Source organism: Numida meleagris, chromosome 3 (genome assembly GCF_002078875.1).
Source record: "Numida meleagris isolate 19003 breed g44 Domestic line chromosome 3, NumMel1.0, whole genome shotgun sequence".
Taxonomy (NCBI): domain Eukaryota; kingdom Metazoa; phylum Chordata; class Aves; order Galliformes; family Numididae; genus Numida; species Numida meleagris.
Genome location: NC_034411.1, coordinates 58,142,938 through 58,167,342, shown reverse-complemented (window position 1 = coordinate 58,167,342; position 24,405 = coordinate 58,142,938). Strand labels below are relative to the sequence as shown.

Sequence of the window (24,405 nt, the reverse complement as noted above, 5' to 3'; positions counted from 1 at the left end):
ATCCGCTCCTCTCACCCACACCTCGAGGTTCAGGGTCCTGGCAGACACAGGGAGCCTGACCACCAGTGAAGACCGAGGCAAAGCACTTATTGAGCACCTCAGCTTTTTCCACGTCTGAGGAAGCCAATTCTCCATCCTCATTTACCAGAGGGGGAACACTCTCCTTGACTTGTCTTCTCTTGCCTATGTACCTGTAGAACCCTTCCTGTTATTTTTCACATCCCAGCTCTACCTGCGCCTTGGCTTTCCTGATCCTATCTCTACCCATGCAGACAACAGCCCTATATTCCTCCCAGGCTACACAACCCTGCTTCCACTTCCTGTACATTTCCCTCTTTTCCCTCAGTTTAAGCTGCAGGTCCTTGCTCAGCCATGCCGGTCGCCTGCCTCCTCTGCTTGATTTCTTTTGCTGGGGAATGGAGAGCTCTTGGGCTCTCAGGAGGGTGTCCTTAAAGAGCTGCCAGCTCTGCTCTGTTCCTACACCCTTAAGGACAGTTTCCCAGGGGATCCCACCCAGCAGTTCCTTGAGCAGCCGGAATTTTGCTCTCCTGAAGTTCAGGGTCCTGACTTTACTCTTTGCCAGGTCTTCATTCCTCCAGATCACAAACTCGACCAGGGCATGATCACTACAGCTCAGGGTGCCTCCAATCTTAACCCCTCTAATGCTCTCCTCCACGTTGGTGAGCCAGGTCCAGTAAGGCTTCACCTCAGGTCGGTCCGTCTAATACCTGGACAAGGAAGTTATCCTCAAGTTGCTGGTCTTTGAAGACTGTCAAAGTTTAAAGCTCTCGGGAGAATATGTGCTTTCACTTCATTCATATAATTGTTCTTGAGCTGAGATATAAAATGGTAGAAATACTGATTGTCCCTGCTAAGACTGTTTGCCTGCAAGTTAAATTTGGCATCATGCCAAATCAACTAGCAAATTGCAATTAAATCAGAATTTTTTGCTATTACTGGCTGGAGAGCAAGGCTGCAAGGAGGAGAGCTGAGCTGGTCTCTCCCAGCTCCTCTACTGCAGTTCACACTAGGACCTGGGAGCCCTGAGCGCATCAGAGCTGCAGGGAGCAGCTGTATGGGAGGAAAGGGACCAAAGGGAGAAAGTGGGAGAGGCCCAAGCCATGAACAGCCTACTAGCTCCTGCCCCTCAGAAATCAGATCCTTGGTGTGCTACCACTTACAGCTCAGAAAGCAGCAGCCAGCCCTGCAGGTTGAGATTCAAAAGAGTGTGTAGTGCAAAGATATTTTGATTGATTATGATCAGTTTTTTACATTTTAAATTTTGATTAAAATTCCAGGTTTCCATTGGACCATAAAAGCTCTATTCATAGGCTTTACTGAAAAATGAGTTATAAAAGTGGTTGAAAAATCAGACTCCAAATACTCAACTGTGCCTGTACACTTTTCTTCTCTGCCTTAAAATGCACACAGACCAGTGACAAAACTGCTCTTTTGCAGTGGCATGCAGCATTTAGATCAGTGCGCCAACAAGGCCATTGTGCTTTACTGCTGATATTGGGTTTCTGTTTCCAGGTGTTAGGTAGCAGGAGAGCTCTGTGGGAAGGACAGTGCTGCACACAGCCGGCTACAGCCCCCTCCATCAGTCCCACCACAGGGTGCAGCCGCATATGTTGCACCTCTGGAAGGTGTATGTGGGAACGAGCAGAGCAGACCTCGGAGGACAGTGTCAAACTGAACATAAAATTCAGGATATGTATATTATGCATTATAGTACCTTAGCTACTACTTCTAGGAATAATTACCTACAATACTATGGCTCTGAAATTTATAGATATATTTTACAGGTGTAAGGCAAGAAGAGTTTATGTTGACATGACTGGAAATTATAGCAACATTTGATGTTGCTAAAAATAAGCATCAAATAAATAGCTTTTTGAAATCTAAGATTATAATTCCTTCTTCCTAACAGAACAATCCAAATTTCTTTAAGCATAGCAGTGCTTCTGGCTACTGTTATCAAAAGGATGTGATGTTAGCTACGTCACTAAAACTCAGGTAGAAATCAGTTAAAGAGATTAAAGATATCAGTGAAGAGTAAACATTTTTAAATAAATCTGTCTGACACCCAGTGTTACCAGAATATTCATATTTAAGTTTGAGTTTGCCTGTTAAACTTCAAATGTGTGTTGAGTACTGTACTTAGTCTCCCTTTCATCTGAAATATATGCTAATTACCTTTAAGTGTATCAACATGGATATCATAAATTATAGATTAATGAATATTGGTTATAGCCAACCTATTAAGGCTATCAGAGTCATTTATGAAGGTGGAAAAGTAAGGGCAAAAGAGAGAAACAGACCTCTTTTAATTCTTTTGCTACTCATCTAATAGGAAATACAATTCTGTGCCCGTGGTACAGGAAGCATAATCTAAGGACTGCATTAACAGGTAAAGATTTTTGGTATGTCTTTATGGCATCTAGAAGACTGCAGGAATTGTAATACTTTGAGCAATTACTTTTTAAAGCCATATTTTTAACAGGTAGCATGGATCATTCTGAACCAAGGGTCCATATGTTGGGGACCATCTATATGTCCAGGGAAAAATTCGTGGAGTTTTTATTTTATACCACAGGTCCTACTTGCTAGCAAATCTGACACAAAGGGACTATGGAAAACTGATTTGCCACTCCTACAGTTTCCATAATAGTTACAGTAGAATATGCTGATGTAAATTCATTCAACACTCCCTCCATCTGTTCATTGCCCAAGTGATGTGACAAACAACATAAAATGCAAAACCAACAAAATAGCAACTTAAATCCCATGAGAATGATCCAGCAAAGAAAAGTTTTACATGAGCTGCCTCTCTATGTTTAGGACTCATGTCATCACAACATTTCTAGTGTTTACAGCTGACCAAGGGAAAAGTTTGCTGACATAGAACATTCTCTAATGAGATTTATGGGAATGGCAGTTAGTTAACTCAAAATAAATCTACTGCACAATGTTTATATGTCAAATAAAGAGATTTCTGTGAGGTAGATGTAATCTCATTGCTGAAATACAACACGTTTTTGTGAAAAAAGTAGAGGTGAGAGCAGAGAGAATATGTACATTGTATGCAGCTTTCTCCATGCTATGTGAATAATGAAAGTAATGAACGATGCTACAGAATCTGAGCTAAATTTGAACGTGAAAAATTATATGAATAAAAGGTTGAACATAAAAGGTTACATTAAGTGCCATGTCCAGAATCTTACTCCCTCCTCCTTTCTCCCTGACAAAAATCCAAAGAGAAAACCAAGGCATAAACATTAGCTACACAGTCTTCTTCCCTAAAATGTGTCCTATATACTGTATTGTATAATGATGAAGTTCTATCAAAGGAAAAATGTATTTAATTTTAGATGGCCCTTACCATGTTCTAAGATTTTATTGATCTCTAGTTGCAGCCATGTGAGTTTGTGATTGCAAACACATTAAGAACAAATTTTTCCAGTGCTGCAGGTGCATTTTAGCTAAAATGTTATAAATTGGCATTTTTATGTGCATCACGTAGACATATAGTCTTGAAATTTTGCTTTGTGCTGTCACTTTTTTGACTAGCTCTATTTAGAAACTTGAAATACTCGCTGTTCCTAGATTAGATATATGCATCAGGCTTTTCCCTTTAATTCTCAGTAACATCCCTTGATATGAAATACAGCAGATTGTTTCCCTCAGACATTTATAATTTAGTGCAGAGTATGACTTTAGCCTCAAGGAAGTTACTGCCCTGGGCAACAGGTGGAATTGGCCCTTGTTCTCAATTCTGGAAAATAAAGACTTTAGATCAAGATCTAAGTGGCTGTTTAGCTTTCTAAACACATAAGAATGTACATCTTTATATTTAAAAAATACTCATATTGTCAGCAAAGCTTGATGGGAGGTATGTTTAGGCACTTTTAAGAGATGTTTACCTGTATATCTTCAGGGACATGTCTGTTAATCCTGCTTTGGTCTCGCTCTGTTTTATACTTAAGACTATGGGAGTTGTTGATAGTAAGCACTCTGCAGATTTAGTCTATATTAGTCTACAAAGGCAGGTAACTCAGAGGAATCATCATAGAGAAATAAATACGAACTATTTGACATTCTTAAATATTATAGAGTCACATAATATAAATATATATATATAATACAAATATTACAGAGTCACATAAATATAGATGAGCCAGATTAAAACCCAATTTGGAAAAGCATCTATGATGCCACAGCTTGAAGGAAATACAGAGATACTGTCTTTTATGAAAACGGTGAATATTGGAGTGTTGAGTCCTTTCTAAACTAATACCCAGAGTATAATTACAAGGGCTTCTCCTAAAGTAATGCTGGCTCATAATGTTGGAGGCAGATGTTGGTGCTATGGCTGTAGCCGTTGAACCATCTTACCAGTTTTCCATTTCATCTTACTGCAGTGTGACAGATGGCAGCAGAGGGGCAGTCTGACCAAATGGCTTCTGATATGCAAGCGCGGATGAAGTAAAAGGGGTGTCACCGAACTCCTCCCTGCATTAACAATGGCACTCACTGATGTTTGTCCACATTTGCTGAATATTTATGGAGACCAAACAGTGGATGTGAGCACAGTGAGGCAGTGGGTGGTGCGTTTCAGCAATGAGACTGTCACAGTAACTATGAAACAGGGGGTCACCTCCACCATTCAGATGTTTATGAGCATGGCACGCAGACTCTTGTTCATTGTTGGTGAAGAAGCATGCATTGAATAAAAACATACCTTCAGCATGATTTGATACATTATTATTTCACCAAATATCCAGGCAAGAATTGTGTGCTCATATTACACTGTCTTTTAAAGTCTATACAAACATCATGGAACAGAAAGTAATTGTACTTTGAAATTGCTTGGTAAGGTGGCTGAGTTTTTTGAACTGCTAAACTTGCTTGTCCTGCTGAGACCGAATAAGGTGAGGTAGACTCACAATGATGTAAATTACAGTCATGATGACATGAACTTTGGTTCTGCTATGAAAGGCTATAACATTAGAATTTAACTGTTTTTTTCTTGCTGCTGTTGCTTTGCTCATATATCCAGAGCTACTGTACAAGTTAGTACAAATTTTTTTGGCCTTTTACTGCTCTACACAAATACCACTTGCATCACTCTGACAGATGATACTGTTCATTTTCCCTTTTGAATTAACTCAGGTTTATGGTCTCTGTCATTTCCCAGATTAACTGGATACAGATTTTCATTTGCCTGTGCAGTGTTGGAATACGAAATGTGTTTCCCTGGAAACTTTAAATGTCTCAAGCAATCATTTACATAAACAGCATTGTCATCAAAGCTGCATAATTTTTCAGTTGAAGTTAAAAACAAACAAACAAAAAAACTACGTCATTGATTTAAAACATTTGAATTTTAAACACTCTAAGAAAACACTTCTATTTAATTTCAGGGACCAATGCCATACTTGTTCTCATTATAAATATGAAAATAATTTTACTTATAGACTAATAGTGTTCATCGGAATATCTGTTTAAAAGACCTCAGAATTCTGCTTAAATATTTACCTCTAATTGTCATGCAAAATACTTCTGCCCTTTTCTCTGGGTAGGGCAAAAACTACGGTCATTTTGGCATAGATTGCTTTCACCAGTCAAAAATGTTTGGATTATTTTTTTTTTCAGGTAATTCTAATGTACTCCTCAAAGCTGTTTACAGAAATTTCTTCAAACTGTTATTTTTTTTTCCTCACAGATGCCCATCCAATATTCTCTTCTCTTCTTCTGTCTTTCCCCTTTCCCTTCTCTGCTGCCTACCCCTTTTCTTTAATGGAATGCCAAGGTATTGGAAAAATAGGAAAAGTGTATGCATGTGAACATATGTGCTCTCATATGCACTCAGCTCTGCATTGTGTCATTAGAACATTTCGTTAATGCTTTTAGCTTGACTGCAGCTCCCAGGTTTTGCCATCCCCAGTCTGCTTTAGAGGGAAAGCTCAATACAAAAGTAGCTGACTTCTCTTTTAATTGTGATTTCTAAAATATTTGAGATCAAAGAGCAGTATACAAAGCTTACAATGATGAAAGTTTTAACTCAGACCATAGTTACTGATCTTACTGGGTACATCAGCTTGAATTTCTCCTGTTTTTAAATGGTCATCTCTATGTAACAGGTCTATTTTTGAGCTGGAAGCTGTAATATTAATGATTATTAGTAATTGTTTACATAAAGACATTCAGGAATTTTTAGGCAATATGATGTATGACAGAGGCATTATTACTTTTGTTTTTCAGAAGGAAAAACAATGAGTGAGAATGGGACTCATCAAAAGGTCATACAGCAAATATTGACAAAATTTACTTCAGAATGAAATCTTGGCTTCAGTTAAATAAAAGGCAAAACTCACAGAGATAGCAATGGGCTGTCATCCCAGCCTCCTGCCCTGACTAGATGCTACTGAGGGATATTGAAGAGAAAAAGTGTTACTAAAAAGTAATTTGGGTATTTTAGGACCTCTATTCACAGCTGAATACTTTCTAAGTATGATATGCTAGTGTGCCCTAAATGTTATTACATTGGCTCTCGTGTGGTGGTGCTCACGTTTGAAAATACAGCAAGGTTAAAATATGTCCTTTTTTTTTTTTTAACTCCTTTGCAGAGCCGAGGGATGAACTGCATACATAAACAATGTTCATCAGCATTAGCACAGACTTACATGACATTGGAAGGATTATTTTTGTCTAATTGGAGTGCCATAAAATGTGTAACAGTCTTACTGGGACTAGATGTGTCTGTGAGTGCTGCTTTCTTCTTACCGTGTCAGACACAAAATCAGTTGTAATGATAGAGTTATGTAAGGAAATGAATCATGAAAAGTGAGAAAAGGAATCTGAAACATTTAATGCTAAATTTAAGGTCTCAGAAAGTTACTCAAATTCCACAGAGAATGCTAGGACCAGATTCCTTAAGTCTTTCCAACTTGACTATTTTCTTTAACACTGAAAAGTATTATCACACTTAATGCGTTTTGTGCTCCAGTTCATATCTAGTGTAACTTACATATCAGAAAATGTTTGACCTCAATCAAACTCTTACTGTCCTGTTTCTAGTAGGTATTTATCTCAAATTTCTCATAGTTCTCTGTCACTGAATTAAAATAATCTTACCAAATATAATTTACAAACTTTTAAAACAGATGCAGTCACCACCTTTTAATTTTCAACTAGTTTAAATATTTCTGAGACTAAATAACATCCCTGTCTTTTTTTTTCCCTTTGGAACAATATTTTTACAGAGTGTTAATCTTATGCAGGAAGGTTGGAATATATTAGTAATAAATTCATAGACCATTTAGAATATTGCAGAATGATGCTATGTAAAAAAAAACCAAACAAACAACAACAAAAAAAAAACAGGCTAAATGATGACCAGATTTAAAAAAAAATGAAAGTTATAATGAGTGGGGCAGAAGAGTTTACCTGAATAGCATTGGTTACATTCCATCCTGCTTCCCAGCTGGAGATCAGTTTCACCTGGGCATGTGGCAGTGGAGCTGGGGTCTCATATCCTGGATCCTGGTGGCAAATGTCAAGCTCAAAGTTCAAGGGTCCACCTGGATCCTCTCTCTCCTCACTGCAAACCCTGTTCAGTTCGTCTCTTCTAGCAAAATTCACATTTTCTTCATCAGTGTCTAGGCAACTGTCCCATCTTACCATTTGCAAAAAGAAAGATGGTGTTTCCTTAAAGCAGGTGAAAAGAGATGAAAAAGTCTGCTTCAGGTGAGCCATCTTGAATGCCAAATATTAAAACAAAATCTTTCTTGACTTGTCTTAATTTTTATAAGCAGCTGTACATTGTTAATTCTTTTGCTAGATTAGCATTGATATTGCAGCTATGATTAATGAAGTTTGTTGTTCGTAGTGCATTTATTTATTCCAGTTTCAAAAGACAGCTAAAGAAATACCTCCAGGGTCTTCTGCATGCTGCCCAGGATAGTATGTGGTGAGGTCTAATAGTTTGCAATCTGCAATTTAAAATTCAAATCCTTTCTCCTTCTACCTATTGTATCTACATACATCAGTCATTCATGAAGCATCTACAGGTGGCTGCAAGAATCTCTTCCTGGAAATTATGCATGTTTCTAATACAAGTAAATAGTTCTGCCAAAAGGAAGAAAAATACTTCATTAAAACCTGGAGTTGATGGACTGACTGCAAAGTAAATGCACGTAAACAAGTTCACTTCTCTGGATGTAAGAATTTTCTTCTATGTTTTAGTGTCTACAGAGGTCAGTAGAACTTTAAAAATGTTCTTTTAAAAAGCTCAAAGTTGCAAGGAAAAAAAAAGTAGCTTGCTCATAACTGTATTTCATTCACAGTTGCTGGTGACAGGGAAATGACATAGAGCTGTGATTATATGCTTACTATAGGGATGTAAACAGTGATAATTATGATTATTCACACTACAAAATCCTATAAGTAGTATTTACCTAAATATCCCTGCCCTTCCTTGGAAGGAGTTTGTGAAAGAAAGGTTGCACAGTTGTAGAATTATTTATCCTCATTTTCTTTTGATGTTTTCCAAGCCTGCCCCATGTTTCTCTTCCCACTTTATTTCTTTAATAAGAGCACTAAGTTTTAACAGATATATTTCTGCATTAAAAATTGAATAGCTAGTACAACACTGATGATCAATCATGCTGGAAAAAGCTATTTGCTTATAAAAGCTCTGAATTTGACCACATGAGATGAAGTATAATCCTTCTTTGCACAAGCATCACCTTTCTGTTAGCTGAAATTTCAGGAATTCTCAAAAGAAATTTCTATTTCTCAGTGAGTACGTTGAATTGATTACTTCTCTGCCAGATAAATGTAAACTGTAGACTTAGTAGTACTGAGCTCTCATCCATTTCCAAAATTAAGTAACCAAATACCAAATAAAAATGCAAGTTTTTATGTTTCCAGAAATACCTGATTTTTAATTAAAACACTTATGTTAGATCTCTTGGGCTTGGTGTACTGTTGAAACTATCAATTTCAATGAAATACCCTTATTAAACTCTGACATACATCATAGCACAGGACATTACAGATTAACACTGTACAGTATTTATTATTATTTATAATACTACTTAGAGATCCTAGCTGAAAACAAGATTCCTTGGAATTAGATGTCCTAAAATCAAACAGTAAGAGACAGCTTCTTTATAAGAGGTTTACAGTTTAACAAGAAAAGACGGATAGAAGCTTGGCAATTTGGGAATCTATCCTCCTTCTTTGCCTACTAGGCATAGATTTCTTTCATTCTGTATATTACCTGCAGCTTTTATTTTTGCAGTCCGTAGGACAAATCATGCTCTTAGTTAGCTACATTGGTGTGTATCTACTGGGTGTTTGACTGACATAAGTAATGAGCAAAGGAAGATATATCAAATATTGTTTTATTACTGTATGAAAAAGCACTGTTAAGTGACTACAGGAAATTTAATTCTCATTGTGCTATTTACAGGGCATTGGGAAAAAGCAAACAGTAAAAGCAATAACTGAGAACTAGACTCAGTCAAAGCGTAGCCTTGTTCTTCGATTTTCCCATTCATTACTTCTGCTAGTCATTCTTTCTTAACATGTTCTTTATACACACAAGCTAAGATTATAAGCTTCATTAAACCTATTATCTGGTTTGGGGTAAAAACTTCCTGATTTATGGTAGGATACAGTCATCATCATCCTCATCAGCTATTTATATATTTCTATTTCAGTACCTGAAATGATTAAAATTTTCTCCTTGTAGAGGAGCAGCAGGCTGTTGCTGTGATTCATAAGCTTGGTAGGATTGGATTTCAGAAACAGGAAGAGTGGTTGGGTGGGCGTGCAAGTGATACATATCTTGGCCAGTAGGATCACAGTATAACTGTTTATGCCCTCAAGAATTAGCTCTTCAGAACTGCCACTCGCTTTGGACATGTTTTTTTTTTTTTTTTCAGAATCTATTTGACTCTATCACCTTCCAGTTTTCCATTGTCCTTCAAGGACAATGTTTCAGAGCAGCAACGAAAAGTGGGTCAAAGTAGTTTCATAATTCCATATGCTTTTATTTTAGACAGAAGTGCAGTTACAGATCATTTTATGTGACAGTCAATCTTATCTCTTCCTTGTAGCCTCATCTTAGCCGTGGGACATAGATTTGTTTCAAGTACAAGGGTGAGTCATAGCTGCTTATCATACTCTTTCATAAGGAAGAAGATCTGTCTTCAGAAATAAAAGAAATTTCTTAAATATTCACCATTCTTAGTCAGAAGACTAGATGCCCAAATATAGCACTTCTAGATATATCATTTCTTTTTCTCTAGAATAAATGCCTGCATAGGGGTTATACACTGCTATTACTTTCTACAATAGAGTCACTTCACACCTGTAGGATTTTTTCAGGCTTTTCCATGACAATGCACTAGATCCATGGGTAAACCCAGGTCCAAGAGCACGGAAATTTTGGAGTTAGGCAAAGATAGATGTGTGGTATGTTCTCACAGAACCCTGAAGCTGTATGATGGAGAGATCAGGAATATAGGTGCACTGCTGAGTACCAATGTTGTGCAGCTGAGGTATATGCTAGCTATCCCACTCCCCAACACAAGATCAATAGGGTTCTTTTTTGGTAAAGAGGTTTACTTTTCTGTAGTATCACCCTAGCTTTCGATAACGCCTGAATGACTCCAATCTAAAAAAAGAGATTGAAGTGCAATACAAAAACATATCCCAAACAAAATAGTACTCACTTTGATAAACATATCTAGAAAGAGTGTCACAGACTATTCATTGATCCTTTGCTTTATTCATGGTGACTGAGGTGAGTACATTTTTTTGGTAGTGAAATAAGGATTTCAATTTTGTACTGTGGTTCTCTAATACAAACTTTTGCAACATCTTTCACAGTTACAACTGGTACTTCTTACAAATGCTCAGATTTCTGATCAGAATTCATTCTATCCAGGTGTTTGTGCTGATTACACATATTTAGAAAGTTGATACAGAGAGTGCATAGCATATAATGAAAGATAACATTAGTAGCTGACTGTATATTTAAGAAAAGGCTACTTTGGCATATGTTTATATTTATTTATATGCTTTTATAAGGTTTCTGTGTTGCTTGTTTTATACATATTTTTATAAGTCTTTAGCTTACTACTTATAATGTTTATGCAAACATCATCACACTGTGATTTCCATGCATGCACGTCTTCAAAAATATATGACTGTAAATGTGTATGCTACCTTAGAAGTACATAAAGAATAAAATTACCTAAGAAGCCAAACTCTAATCCAGACAGAAAACAATGGGATAACAATTTAAAACAAGAAGAAAATAATGGAGTGGTTAACATTACTAGTACTGGAAAGTTCCTTGAATGATCTTGATTCTTGGCCAGAACTTGTAGAGGATGATTTTTCTCAGAGAAAGAGTATGAAGTTGTTCAAAGCTGAAGGGACATGAAAGGAATTAGTTCACTAGTAGTGCAGATAAAGAAGACAATACAAAAGAGGACTGTAAGAGATACACATCTGGATGGCGTAAGAGAAAATAAGAAAAAGCTGTCTCTAGACAGAAAGGAAACTGGAAAGGCCAAGTGGTCCAGGGCAGGATGTCATAATAATAAACTTTTTACTTGTTTACATAGAACAAAATCAACAGAAATCTCCACATGACACCAGAATTGTCAGTCATTTTTTTACAATCTCAAAGTTGGTATGTATTGATTGTTTATTTTTCTTACAGTAGAGGGAAAGAGATTCTGGCAATTTTCACAGCTAGGGATGTTCTCCTGGACCAAGTAGTATAATTTGTGAGTATCAGAAAGAATGTTGAGGAAAAAGACAAAGATGTTTCATCATTTCATTAGGAGCAGTTATTTAAACACATTCTAGGGATGGCCCTTAAAGAATGTATGCACAGTCTTCAAATAAAGATCACAGGAGATGCAAGTGCCAGAAGTAGGTGTTTATCTCAGTTAACTGGAGCTCATTCTGAGCTACAACTTTAGGTCCCTTTCATGTATCTGGTAGAATAAGAGTGAACAGCTCATCTCAGTCTAAAGCTGGCAACTGAAGCAGGTCAGCAGCCACAGGTCAGTGGCATGAAATTGACCGTTTTCCCCCCTCACCATAAGGGAAATCCACGATCACCAGCTTACATATGAATAAATATCTGTACTGTACCCACAAGAAGGCAGATGAGATGAAAGCCACAGTATATATTTTTTGAATGCCAATTTCAGTATGTGAATAACTACTGCTGCAGCATAGCTCCTTGCAGCGTTTCTACCAGATACTGATTAAATTTGGCATTCAAATCTGTGAAGATTTTTGGCAATTTTGCTGATAATCTCTGTACTTTGGTTCAGATACATAACTATCATAGAGTACAAGTTGGAAGGGACCTACAAAGATCATTGAGTCCGACTCCTGGCTCCATACAGGACTACTCAACATTCAAACCCCGTGTCTGACAGCAGTGTCCAAACACTTCTTGAACTCCAGCAGTGCAGGGCCATGACCATTGCCCTGGGCAGCCTGTTCCAGTGCCCAATCACCCTCTGGTGAAGAAACTTTTCCTAATCCCCAACCTGACCCTTCCCTGATGCAGCTCCATGCTGCTCCCTCAGGTCCTACCCCTATCACCAGAGAGCAGAAATCAGCGCTACCCCTCCACTCCCTCATGAGGAGCTGCAGGCCATCATGAGTCCTCCCCTCAGCTTCCTCTTCTCTGGGCTGAACAAACCAAGGGACCCCAGCCAAAACTCACACATCTTGCCTTCTAGGCAGTTCACCATCTTTGTTACCCTCCTTTGGAGGCTCTCTAATACTTCTACTTTCTTCTTACATTGTGGCAGTCAAATCTGCACCCAGTGCTCAAGGTGAAGCTGCATCAGTGCAGAGCAGAGTGGGACAATCCCTTCCCCTGCCCATCGGCTGGTCCTGATGCACTCCAGTAGGCTCCTTTGTCTGCCAGGGTACACTGCTGACTTGATTCAACTCGCTGTCAACCAGAACCCTGAGACCTCTTTCTGTGGGACTACCGTCTTTCTCCTGATCCCAGCCTCTGTATGTGTATAAGGGGTTGCCTCATTCCAAGTACAGAACTATATACTTGCTCTTGTCAAACTTCATGCTCTTGGTGACTGCCCAGCCCTCCAATTTGTAAAGATCTTCAAGGCTTCTCTACCCTCAAGAGAGTCAACAGGTCCTGCTATTTTAGTGGAATCTAAAAGCATAAATATAAGCAAATAGAAACAATTAACCCTATTTCCAAAGGTTAAAACAAAAAAAAGATTTAATCCTTTTTTTAAGATGCAATGGCAGAATCTTAAACAATTTATTTGAAATTCCTTTTATCACATTGATTTAGAAAGTTAGAAGATTAAATGTCTTAAATTATAGCCTTAGAGACAGTAGGAATTTCATGATGATGGGTTCAATCTATATGAAGACTGCTCCAAAAGTAATGCCTCCTTTTGTTGGACCACGACATCAGAGGTGGGTGTTGGTGGTATGGCAATAGTTGTTGAACCTTCCCACCAACATTCCATTACATTTTGTTGCCGCGTGACAGATGGCAGCAAAGGGGCAGTCTGATCAAATGGCATCTGACATGGAAGAGCAGATGAAGCAAATGTGTGTCATTGACATCCTCCCTGAGAAAAAAAGGACACCCCTGACATTCATCAATGCTTGCTGAATGTTTATGGAGACCAAACGGCAGATGTGAGCACAGTGAGGTAGTGGGTGGTGCATTTCAGCAGTGGTGACTGTAGCAGTGGAGCATCTCTTCTGCTGCAGATGTTTATAAGCATGGTATGCTGTCTCCCATTCATCACTGATGAAAATGTGTAGGCAATGGTGGTACCTATGCTGAAAAATAATTTTTTGTAGCTAAGAATTTTCTCTATCAAAGTGTTATTTTGCTCTTTGTATCTGTTGTAGTTTCCATGGAAATAAATAGGAGGCATTACTTCTGGAGTGACCTGTGTAGTTTGGATATTGTGCACTCTGTTTTTCCTTAATGTTCCACACTGAGAATGGCCTCCCACTGATCTCCAACCAGACATTGAGCCACTGACCACCACACTCTGGGTGAAACCTGTTTCCTTGTCCACCGAACACTCTATCCATCCATAAAGCAAGCAAAGGCGATGACAGAGCCTTTATTTGAGATGCAGGCATTATTGTGACCTAGCAATTCCACTGCACCATCAAATCCTTATCGCTTCAATTTGGAGAGAAGGATGTTGTTGGGAACCATGTCAATGGCCATGAAAAGCTCCAGACAGATGACATCGCTAGCTTCTCCCTCATTCAGTGATGCAGTTATGCCATTGTAGAATGTCACTTTGTTGGCTAGGCAAGACTTGCCTGTGGGGAAGCCACGCAGGCTGTTCCATATCTCCTCCCTCTCTTCCATGTGCGTTAGCATAGCTTCTAGGGGGATCTGTTCCTGAATCTTCCCTTGCACAGAGAACAGACTGACAGGTCAATAGTTCCCTGTGTTGTCCCTTCCACCCATCTTAAAAACAGGTGTCATTGCTATTTTTTCAGTCACCAGTGATAACACACACACACGTTCCCGGGTTTCGGCACCACTTGATAACACACACACACGTTCCCGGGTTTCGGCACCACTTGATAACACTCTCTCACACACACACACACAGACACACACAATAGCAGCAAGAAAAGCTTTTTTATTCAAAGGTGTAGCACTACTTTTATAATACTTGTTATCCACTATTGCCATCTAAAGCTTACTCCCTTAATGCTGATTGGATATTTTTGCTGAGGCATGTAGCAGTGAAGCATGAAGCAGTATTTTCCATCTACTGACATATCAAAAGGTAGCTTTATCGGATCATCTTAGTTTGCCATTTTCCCTGCGTCACAGGTACATTCTTTGGTCAACTAGTCCTTGTTCCTTCGGGGAGGGGGCCTTTCTCGTTACATCTCGTACCCTCGCAACCACCTATTACAACACACCAGGGTCTCCACCTGATTGCCATGACTTTCCAAATATCATTGAGAGTGGCTTGGCAACTACATCAGTCAGTTCCCTTAGGGCTCTGGGGTACATCTCACTGGGACCCGTAGAATGTTCAGGTTTCTCAGGAGGTCATGAACGCAATCTTTGATTACAGTGGGAAGGACATTGCTTCCCCGTACTCCACCTTCTAAAAGTTCCACTCAAGGGGTGTGTGAAGAGTTACCAGTGAAGACCAAGGCAAAAAGTTGTTGAGTATTTCAGCTTTCTCCTTGTCCTTTGTTACCAGCATGCCTGCATTACTTACTAGGCGAGGCATGCATTCTTGAACTTTCCTTTTCTGGTTGATGGACCTGTAAAAGCCTTTCTTGTTCTTCTCTACTCCCCTTACCAAGTACAGTTCTAGTTGGACCTTGGCCTTCCTAATTCCATCCCTACACAGCCTAGCAATGTTTCTATACCCCTGCCAGGTTACTTGCCAATTTTCTTCTTCCTCTCTAGTTTGACCAGCAGGTCCCAGTTCATCTCTGTACCTTGCCTTCTTACACCTAAGGATGGAGAGCTCTATGCCCTGAGGAAATAGTCCTTAAAGATCTGTCTGCTTGGCTCCCTTGTCCTTGAGGGGAGATTCCCAGGGGATTTTGTTGAACTACCTGAAAAGCTAGAAGTTGTCTTTTCTAAAATTTGGTAGTCTGATTTTATTCTTTGTGTAGTATCCCTCATAAGTATGAACTCCATCACTACATGATCGCCACAGCCCAAGCAGCCTCCGATCCTGCTGTCACCCATCAGCTAACTTATGTTGGTGAGCAACAGGCCCAGCATTGCATTCCGCAGTGGGGCTACATCCTGCTCACAAAGATGCAAAATTGTTTCTGCTTGGTATCACCAAGAACCTCTCAAAGTATGAAAGAAGAGCTGAACTCACGAAACTGGTGATGGAACTACCTGACTACACAGCACTTCTCAGAAAGTAGCCTAAGTCCAAGATATACAGTTCCTTCAGTGGCTGGTTCTTATATGAGCCCAGGGTGGCTGTACCCTGGGTCTACCCCTTCTGGCCAGGTGGGGAGCACAGGTGCAATCAATTTGCCTGTGCTCCCTGGCCCAGCCACACCACTTCAACCAGGTGCTCAATCATCAGTTCAAGCCATTACCTAAGAGTTCCTCTGCAGGCTACCTATTACTTGGCTCAATAATGTATACTCAGTGCACTCTGGGAGCCTCCTGGACTGTCTACAGCATGCTGTGATACTTTCCCAGCAGATGTTGGAGTGGTTGAAGTCCCCCAGCAGGATGAAAGCCTGTGTTTGTGATGTCTCATGTAGCAGAAGGAAGAAGGCTTCATCAACAGGCAGCCTGTAATAGGTATCAACCACAAGGCTCCCTTTGTTTTCTCAGTCTTTAACTTTCACCTATAAGCTTTTGACTTGCTCGTAGTCATTCTTTAGGGATAGCTCTTCATGCTTTTTTTTTTTTTTTATTGGTGTAGAAAGCCTCCCTTCCTTCCTTGCCTGTTAGCTGGTAGTCATTGATAGCCACGCTCCAATCCAGGTTTCAGCGACTGCAACAGAAAAACAGAAACTGCTGTGTAGCATTGTGTCTGTTAGCTGTCTCTGCTGCACTCAGGGCATGCTTTGAAAGAGGAAGCAAAGTTGAAATAACTTAGTATTACTTGTACAGTCCTATAATATATATTTTTTGAGTAGGAGGGGGTCTTCTGTTCTATGCTTTACTGGAGTATAATGCATCCAGATAGATAAATAACCCTATTGTCAAGAGATTTATTTAAACTAATTATCACAGAAGGGGGTTTTCATCTTCTGTACGAGCAGAATGCCTGAACATTCTGCATTTCCTGACAGTTAGAAAAGTTATGCAGAAGACAACATTGAGAAACTCCTCTCCCACACTGAGCAACTTAGATGGTTTCTCTTAAACAGACCATTATTAATTGTTTTCAGAAATATTTCAGAAGATTGATTCATGCATAAAAATGCTTTTAGTCAAGGATTTGTACTTTCAGAAACTCTGCTTAAAAAGCTTTACAATTTCCTTCTTGAAGAAAGATCTTTAATTACATTGAAGAAATAGAGTGGAATTTATGCATGTATTCTAATTATGTACCAGTAAAGCCGAAAAGCTCTTCGTTAAAACCATGTAGAGAAAAATCAGAGACATGCCAGCACTTCATTACTGAGAACTTAAGAGGAATTGTGTGGTGGCTTATTATCAGCATTACATAAATAGAAGGGCGCTCTACATATTGCATGTCAATTGATATGTTAGCACAATCTTTTAGATTAAAAAACAGATTGGTTTTGAGAAAACAGAAGAGGATACAAATTAACTCAGTTAATTAAGCCAAAGAAAGTAATTCAACATAGTGATAATAGCACCTTGTTACCTATTTAGCAGAGCAAGTATAATAATAAATGTTTTTTTCTAATTTAAATTTGCATATATTCATATCTATGCATAGATATATATAGAGAGAATACAAGATGAAAAATCGAGGTCAGTTCGACCACAACCTAATTAAATCTAAGTGATCATATAATAGTTCATAAGAACTACATGCTTATAGCATGAGCAGAATATGTGCTGCATTTTCTGTTTAAACATAAGTCTTTATGATGAAGGAGAGTTTTCTCATGCTGTAAACAAGAACAGCTGGTGCACAGGCTGTCTTACAACACGCTGTAATAACAATACAATAGACTTCTTGTTAGTTGTATGTTTGTGTATAAAGAAGTTATTCACACTTTAAACACAGAATTGCTGAGCACTTCTTGCCAAATTGCAGACCCTCATCAACAATTCCCTTGAAGTCACAACCATGTTACTTTTCACTTTTTAGGGTTAGTCCATATTATGATAAAATATTTAAGTCTTACGAGAAGGGTGAGTTAATACAATATCCAGCTGCTCACTCCCAATTTGCAGAAGGAGGTAACTGAATAAATTTTAATTTGATCAGATTAGGAGGATAGCAGTAGAAGGTAGAAATGAGAAAGGAAATAACAGTGTCTCCTTATAGTGAATTCATTTGCTGAAACTCACATATGGCCAACTTCTTTGCTATCAAGTTCCTTTATATTATAACTCTTCCCATTGAAATAAAAATAGATGAAAAATAGAAAAATAAAAATTGCTGCATATTCTGAGTGAACCAGTTCATTAAAGATAGAGAAATTTGACAGTGATTTGATCACGGGAAGAATTCTTGTGGTTGTGTAAAACATCTAGCTAATTATTTGTTAGATAAAAAGAAATTTAGCATGCATATCTCTCCAAGATTAAACAACACACTTAATTTCTTAATATTTTCAATATTTCATTTTTACTTCCATCAGTAATTATTTGCAATGACAGATATTAATTACTTTTTTAGGATGACTTTGAAGTAGGGCACATATGAATGGAAGGGATTTCTACTGCCATCAGACCTAGTCTTATTACAGAAAAAAGTCTCATGTAATCTGCTCCTTAAACAGATCAAACCTGATTTTAAACTCCTAGGATTTTTTATCTAAACAATTCCCATGAGGAAAAAAAAAAAAAAAAAAAAAGTTGATATTTCTAGTTCATCAGAGGATCAGAGAATTGTAGGGGATAGAAGGGACCTCTGGAGATTGTCTACACCAACCTCTCTGCCAAAGCAGATTCCTTAGAGTAGGTTACAAAGGGAAGTGTCCAGGCAGGTTTTGAATATCTCCAGAGGAGACTCCTCAATGTCTTGTCAGCTTGTTTGGGTGCCCTGTAACCCCCAAAGTAAAAAAGTTTTTCCTCATGTTCAAGTGGAACTTCCTGTATTCCAGCTTGTGCTTGTTGCCTCTTGTTCTGTCGCTGGGCACCACCAAAAAGAGCCTGGCCTCATCCACTTGACTCCTGCCCGTTAGATATTTATAAGCATTGATAAGTTTCCCCCCTCAGTCTTCTCTTCTCCAGGCTGAACAGTCCCAGATCTCTCAGCCTTTCCTCATAAGGGAGATGCTCCAGGCCCCTCATCATCTCTGCTGGATTATCTCTATAGAATTACCTGCCTCTTTTGAACTGGGGAGCCCAGAACTGAGCCCTATACTCCAGATGTGTTCTCATCATGGCAGAGTAAAGGAGGAGAAGAACCTCCTTCAACCTGCTGGCCAACTTTTTAGCACTCCCCAGGATACCATTGGTCTTCTTTACCACCAGGGCGTATTGCTGGATCATGGTGAACCTGTTGTGCACCAAAACACTTAGGTCCTTCTCCACTCTCCAGCAGGTCAAACCCTAATCTGTACTAATGCAAGCGGTTATCACTCCCTAGGTGATAACCCCCTCATCATCTTTGTGTTTCTCTGCTAGACTCTTTCTGAAAGTTCCCTGTCTTTATTGAACTGCAGATGGATGTCAATGGAAGACATTCTTTTTTTCTGCAGAGAGGAATTCAATTGCACGCCTTTTCTTCATGTACACTTCCATGTCAGAGGCCACTTTCTCAGACTGCCCTTCTGCTGCCATCTGTCGCACAGCAACAAAATGTTATAGAATATTGGCAGGAAGGTTAACCCTCTACTGCCGTACTGCCAACATCTTCTCCTGGTGTTGTGGGCCAACATAACAAAAGAGGACGCATTACTTTTGGAGTGACCTACATACAAAGTTTTATGGTCCACCACAGCTGATAGTGATATTGATTTGATGACATACACTTTATAACCCTGTTGTAAAGAGGGTTATAAACTGTTTATAAAGTATTTTAACCAATAACATTTTATAAGCTACAGAAGGCAAATGAGTAATCTTTCACACTCACATAGTTCCAGTAAGGCTAAGCATTTCTAAGACCTTTCCTCACCTGCTGCTTGAGGATTTGGTTCCATGAGGAAAATACCATCTGCGCTTATACTGCTTCCACTTTCCTTAATTGACCCTGGAGCCTTTTCTACATCTTTTCCATCTCTCCTCCTGTCCTGAAGCCACTAGATTTCTTTCTTTCTTCTCATTATAACATGCAGCAAATTAACTAGGCTGGCTAGATTAAGGAATTAATATTTGTACCCTAGTTGATAACTTCCTGCTTTACTCTCACTTGTAAAATACGTTCCTCAGCACAATGGAACGTATGTGTTGCTTATCCATATTCTAGTTGGATTTTCTGCACTTGAGAATGATTTGCGTCAAAGTATGACCACTTCCAAATCCTAATCACAACCATATGTATCATCCTACTGTGGTATATGCTCAGAGAAGATCAGGTCCTGTTAAAATTGAAGAAAAAATTTAATTTTATTCAGCATCTCACAGAAGACATAGTGAGTGGCTGCCCACACATGTGGCAAGTCCAAAAATCTGTTTGTGCGATGCTTCCCACACATTTCCCAATCTTCCCGTTCTCCCCTGCACCTATCCTGAACCAGGAGCCTAGATTCAGGACATACTACTCTGCTCTTTTTACCATATTTCCTGAGGTCTCTAATTCCAGGCTAACAAACTGCTAGAACATGCAGAGGTTTCCATCAGTCAGCAGAAACTCATGAAGACTTGTCTCCCTGTTGCAGGGTTTACAAGGACAGGGGACACAGAGACGTGGTTTGAGGTGGCAGTGCCTGAAGAGCAAGTGACGTCTGTTTTCTCTCTTGAAGCGCTTTTACAATGCTTCTCTACAGAAGCACAGACCATTTGCTAGTGTTAGAATCTCCTCCTCTCTTGAGAAGAATGAGTTCTTTTCCAGATCAGTCTAATCATGCAATTTGGAAGAAGAAATAGTAACACAAGATGTAGCACTGACGTCACACTGTCTTTTGGGGGCCCACTTATGCCTGCTTGAAATCCCAGCTTCAGGCTTATGGTAGTTGTCTTAGCAAGTATTGGCAAGGCAATAACACTGCAAAGAAGATTCCTGGCTATCAAATGGCAGCCTGTCTTTTGTAGTGAGTTACTTCTGGCTACTCAAGGCACAGTATGACCCAAGAAACTCAGTTCCTTGGCCATCTACAATTTCTTTTGGGTGCTTTTTGGTAGCCTGACAATTTCTTAAACAGTGTGCCAAGAGATAAACATGTAATGACTGGAGTGAGGGCAATAATAATCTCCTAATCATCTACTTGACAGAGAAAGTAGGAAACTGAAGAAACGCAGGTTTCCAAGGCAGAAGACATCTCCAGCGAGGACTGTGAAGCACTGGAAATGTCCTCTCTATCTAAACAGGAGGGTTGTCTTTTTATGCAGGACAGTGATAGATGTCTACTAACCCAGGCTATGCTTGTGGCCCAATATTTTAAGCAACAACCAGCACTGAGGTGCATCTACCCTAGGTCAGACAAGAAGCCCTATGGAAGCCTGCATAGAAGCAACTCATACACATTTCTTCAGGACAAAAAGAAAGTAATCTTATTTGTGAAATAAGAAAATCTCAATGGGATAAGATTGAACATTCACGAAACTGTTATATATAAGAATATTAATTTATTACTAACTTCCAGATTGTTTCCATGTTTTGAATGAAATAAAATGTTCTAGTATTTTTTTTTTACTGTAATCAAGCACTGCATTGCTTTAGAAGCAGTACTGCAAAGAGAATATTCAGCCTTCCTCTAAAATAAATATTTCTAGATCTTTTGCTTGCAATGATAGACTTTAAAATATATATAAGTGCTGTAATTGAATCACTAGATATAAGGGAGCAAGCAGCTGAACTTTTATGCTTATGTCAAGATATAGTGAACCTGAGGATCACTTTGTGTGAAGTTAGGAACAGCTCTGGAGACTTCTTATTTCTAACCTCTAGCACTGTTCAGGAAAAGGCCTTTAGCCAGGTCTATTTATTATGATCATTACAGCTGAACAAGACTTATTGAGCAGTGAATAGTGAAAGTAGAAAATGCAGAAATTTTTGGAGAGGAGAAAAACGTTTTCTTTATAAAACCACCTCAGAAGGCTCAAACAGACTCTGGAACAAACAGACATTGTACGACCTATACCAACACAACAATTTCTAGCAGAAGTAAATATTTTCCTGGCTCCTGTCTATGATAAGAGAGTTGAGTTAGTCACATTGTATTTTCAGCATTTATGACTTACTCCTTTCAATAGCTGACTGTGAAAAACTATGATACAGATAATAGGGATACTTATACTCTGCTATTGTTGTATTAAATTAAGTAAGTCACAATTTGCTTTAACATTTCATTATAGATTTTCTGCAGATGCCAAAGAAACCTTCCTTTTATTACAAATTAATAACGAGAAACCTTTTCTTATCAAAATTCTGAGAAATTGAGTTTACTTGACAGACAAAAATGTGTTATGTCCTGGCTATATAAACAGGAATTTTTTTCCCAATTCTCTTGTTTACATGGAACATTATCTGAAACCCTATAATTCTTTTCAACCTGTTTTCCTCTTGGCTGCAGCTAACAGTTTCTGGTTGGGAAAAGTGAAGATTATTTAAGGGTTTTCCTAGAGCAGCAGATGAACCTTAGTTCTTAATTTCTCTATTTCATTCCTAAGAGGATCTCAGTATGTAGTGTTACTTGTTCAGCTTTGTCTATTTCTGTCAGTAAATACTTTGTGAAAACATATACTAACACATAATTTCAGTCTTACTATGACTATGATAATCACTGTTGGAATTCTTGCTAGAATAAGCTAAGGAGCAACTCTTCTCAACAAAGAGGAAGTCAGGCAAAAGTGCCAGGAGGCCTGCATGGACCAACAAGGTGTTCTTGGCCAAACTTAAACACAAAAAAGAAGAAGGAAGCAACAATAGGTAACCTGGGAGGAATACAAAGACATTGTCTAAGCAGCCAAGGATCAAGTTAGGAAACATAAATCTCAGAATTGAATCTGGTGAGAGACATCAAGGGCAACTAAAAGGGCTTCTACAAGTACCTCAGTGACAAAAGAAAGAGTAGGGGAAGTGTGAGCTCTCTCCTGAAGGAAACAGGAGACCTTGTTACCCAGAACATTGAAAAGGTTGAGGTACTGAATGCCTTCTTTCCCTTAATCTTAACCATCAAGACTGGTCTTCGGGAACCCAAGGTCTCAGAGTCCAGGCTGAAAGGCTGGATCAAGGAAGATGTATCTTGTATGGAAGAGGATCAGGTCAGGGAATACTTGAGCAAATTGGACTTTCATAAGTTCATAGGGTTTGACAGAATGCACCCATGAGTGTGATTGTCAAGGAAACTGGCAGATGTGATTGTGAGGCCACTCTATATCTTTGCCTGGTCATGGCAACTGGGTCCAAGACTGAGGAAAGCAAAAGTCACTCCTATCTTCAAGAAGGACGAAGAGGAACTACAGCCCAGTCAGCCTCACCTTGATTCCTGGGAAGGTGATCACCAGATTAATGGATAATATCTTCCTCGACCTTTTACCCCCAGTAATGTACTCAGAGAAAAGCTGTTAAGTATGGGATGGATGAGCAGACCGTGAGATGGATCAAAAACTGGCTGAACCCAGAGAGTAGCCAGTGGCAAAAAGTCTAGTTGGAGGCCAGTAACATAATATCCCAGGGGTCAGTACTGGGTCCAGTCTTGCTTATCATCTTCATTAATGAGCTGGACAGTGGGGTAGTGTCCTGGGATGCTTCAGCCTGCAGAAGAGTAGGCCCAGGGTGAACTTCATTGATGCGTTAAAATACCTGAAGGGAGACAGCAAAGACGATGGAGCCTGGCTATTTTCAGTGGTGCCCAGTGCCATAACAAGAAGCAGTGGGCACAGATTGGAACAAAAGAAGTTCTGTCTGAACGTCATAGAATCAAAGAATGGCTTGGCTTGAAAGGGGCCTTAAAGATCATCTAGTTCCAACTCCTTTGCCATGGGCAGGGTAGCCAACCACCAGCTCACATTGTCCTGGGTTTCATCCAGACTGGCCTTGAACAACTCCAGGGATGGAGTATCCACAACCTCTCTGAGCAACCTGTTTCAATATCCCACCATCTTCTGAATAAAAAATTTCATTCTAACACCTAGATCTCCCCTTTTTAGTTTTAAAACATTTCCCCTTGTCCAGCTGCTATCAGGCTGTGTAAAAAGTCACTCTCCTTCCTGTTTATAAACTCCTTTTAAATACTGAAAGGCTGCAATGCCACCTCCCTTAAGAATTTTCTAAGCTGAACAAGTCTGGCTCCTTTAACTTTGCTTCATAGGAGAGGTTCTCCAGCCTTCTGATCATCTTTGTGGCCCTCCTCAGGACCCTCCGCAGCTGCTCCACATTTTTCTAGTACTGGGGGTCCCTGATCTGGATGCAGTACTCCAGCTGGGGCTTCACAATTACAGAGTAAAGGGGGACAATCACCAACCTTGCTAGCCACCCCTCTTTCGATGCAGCCCAGGATACAGCTGGCCTTCTGGGCCGCAAGAGCACAGTGATGGCTCATATCAAGCTTTTTGTCTGCCTGTACCCTCAAGTCCTTCCCTGC

General features: G+C 39.3%; 1 protein-coding gene across 1 annotated transcript in view; it reads right to left on the bottom strand.

Annotated features, from left to right (window-relative positions):
- The window catches only part of LOC110396374 (vesicular inhibitory amino acid transporter-like), a 38,137-nt gene extending 18,930 nt beyond the window's left edge, over positions 1-19,207 (bottom strand). The window contains exons 1-2 of the mRNA XM_021391997.1: positions 19,038-19,207; positions 7,450-7,678 (exon numbers count right to left, since the gene is read on the bottom strand). Coding sequence (XP_021247672.1) covers positions 7,450-7,678; positions 19,038-19,207 — 399 coding nt within the window. The remainder of the gene's footprint in view (positions 1-7,449; positions 7,679-19,037) is intronic.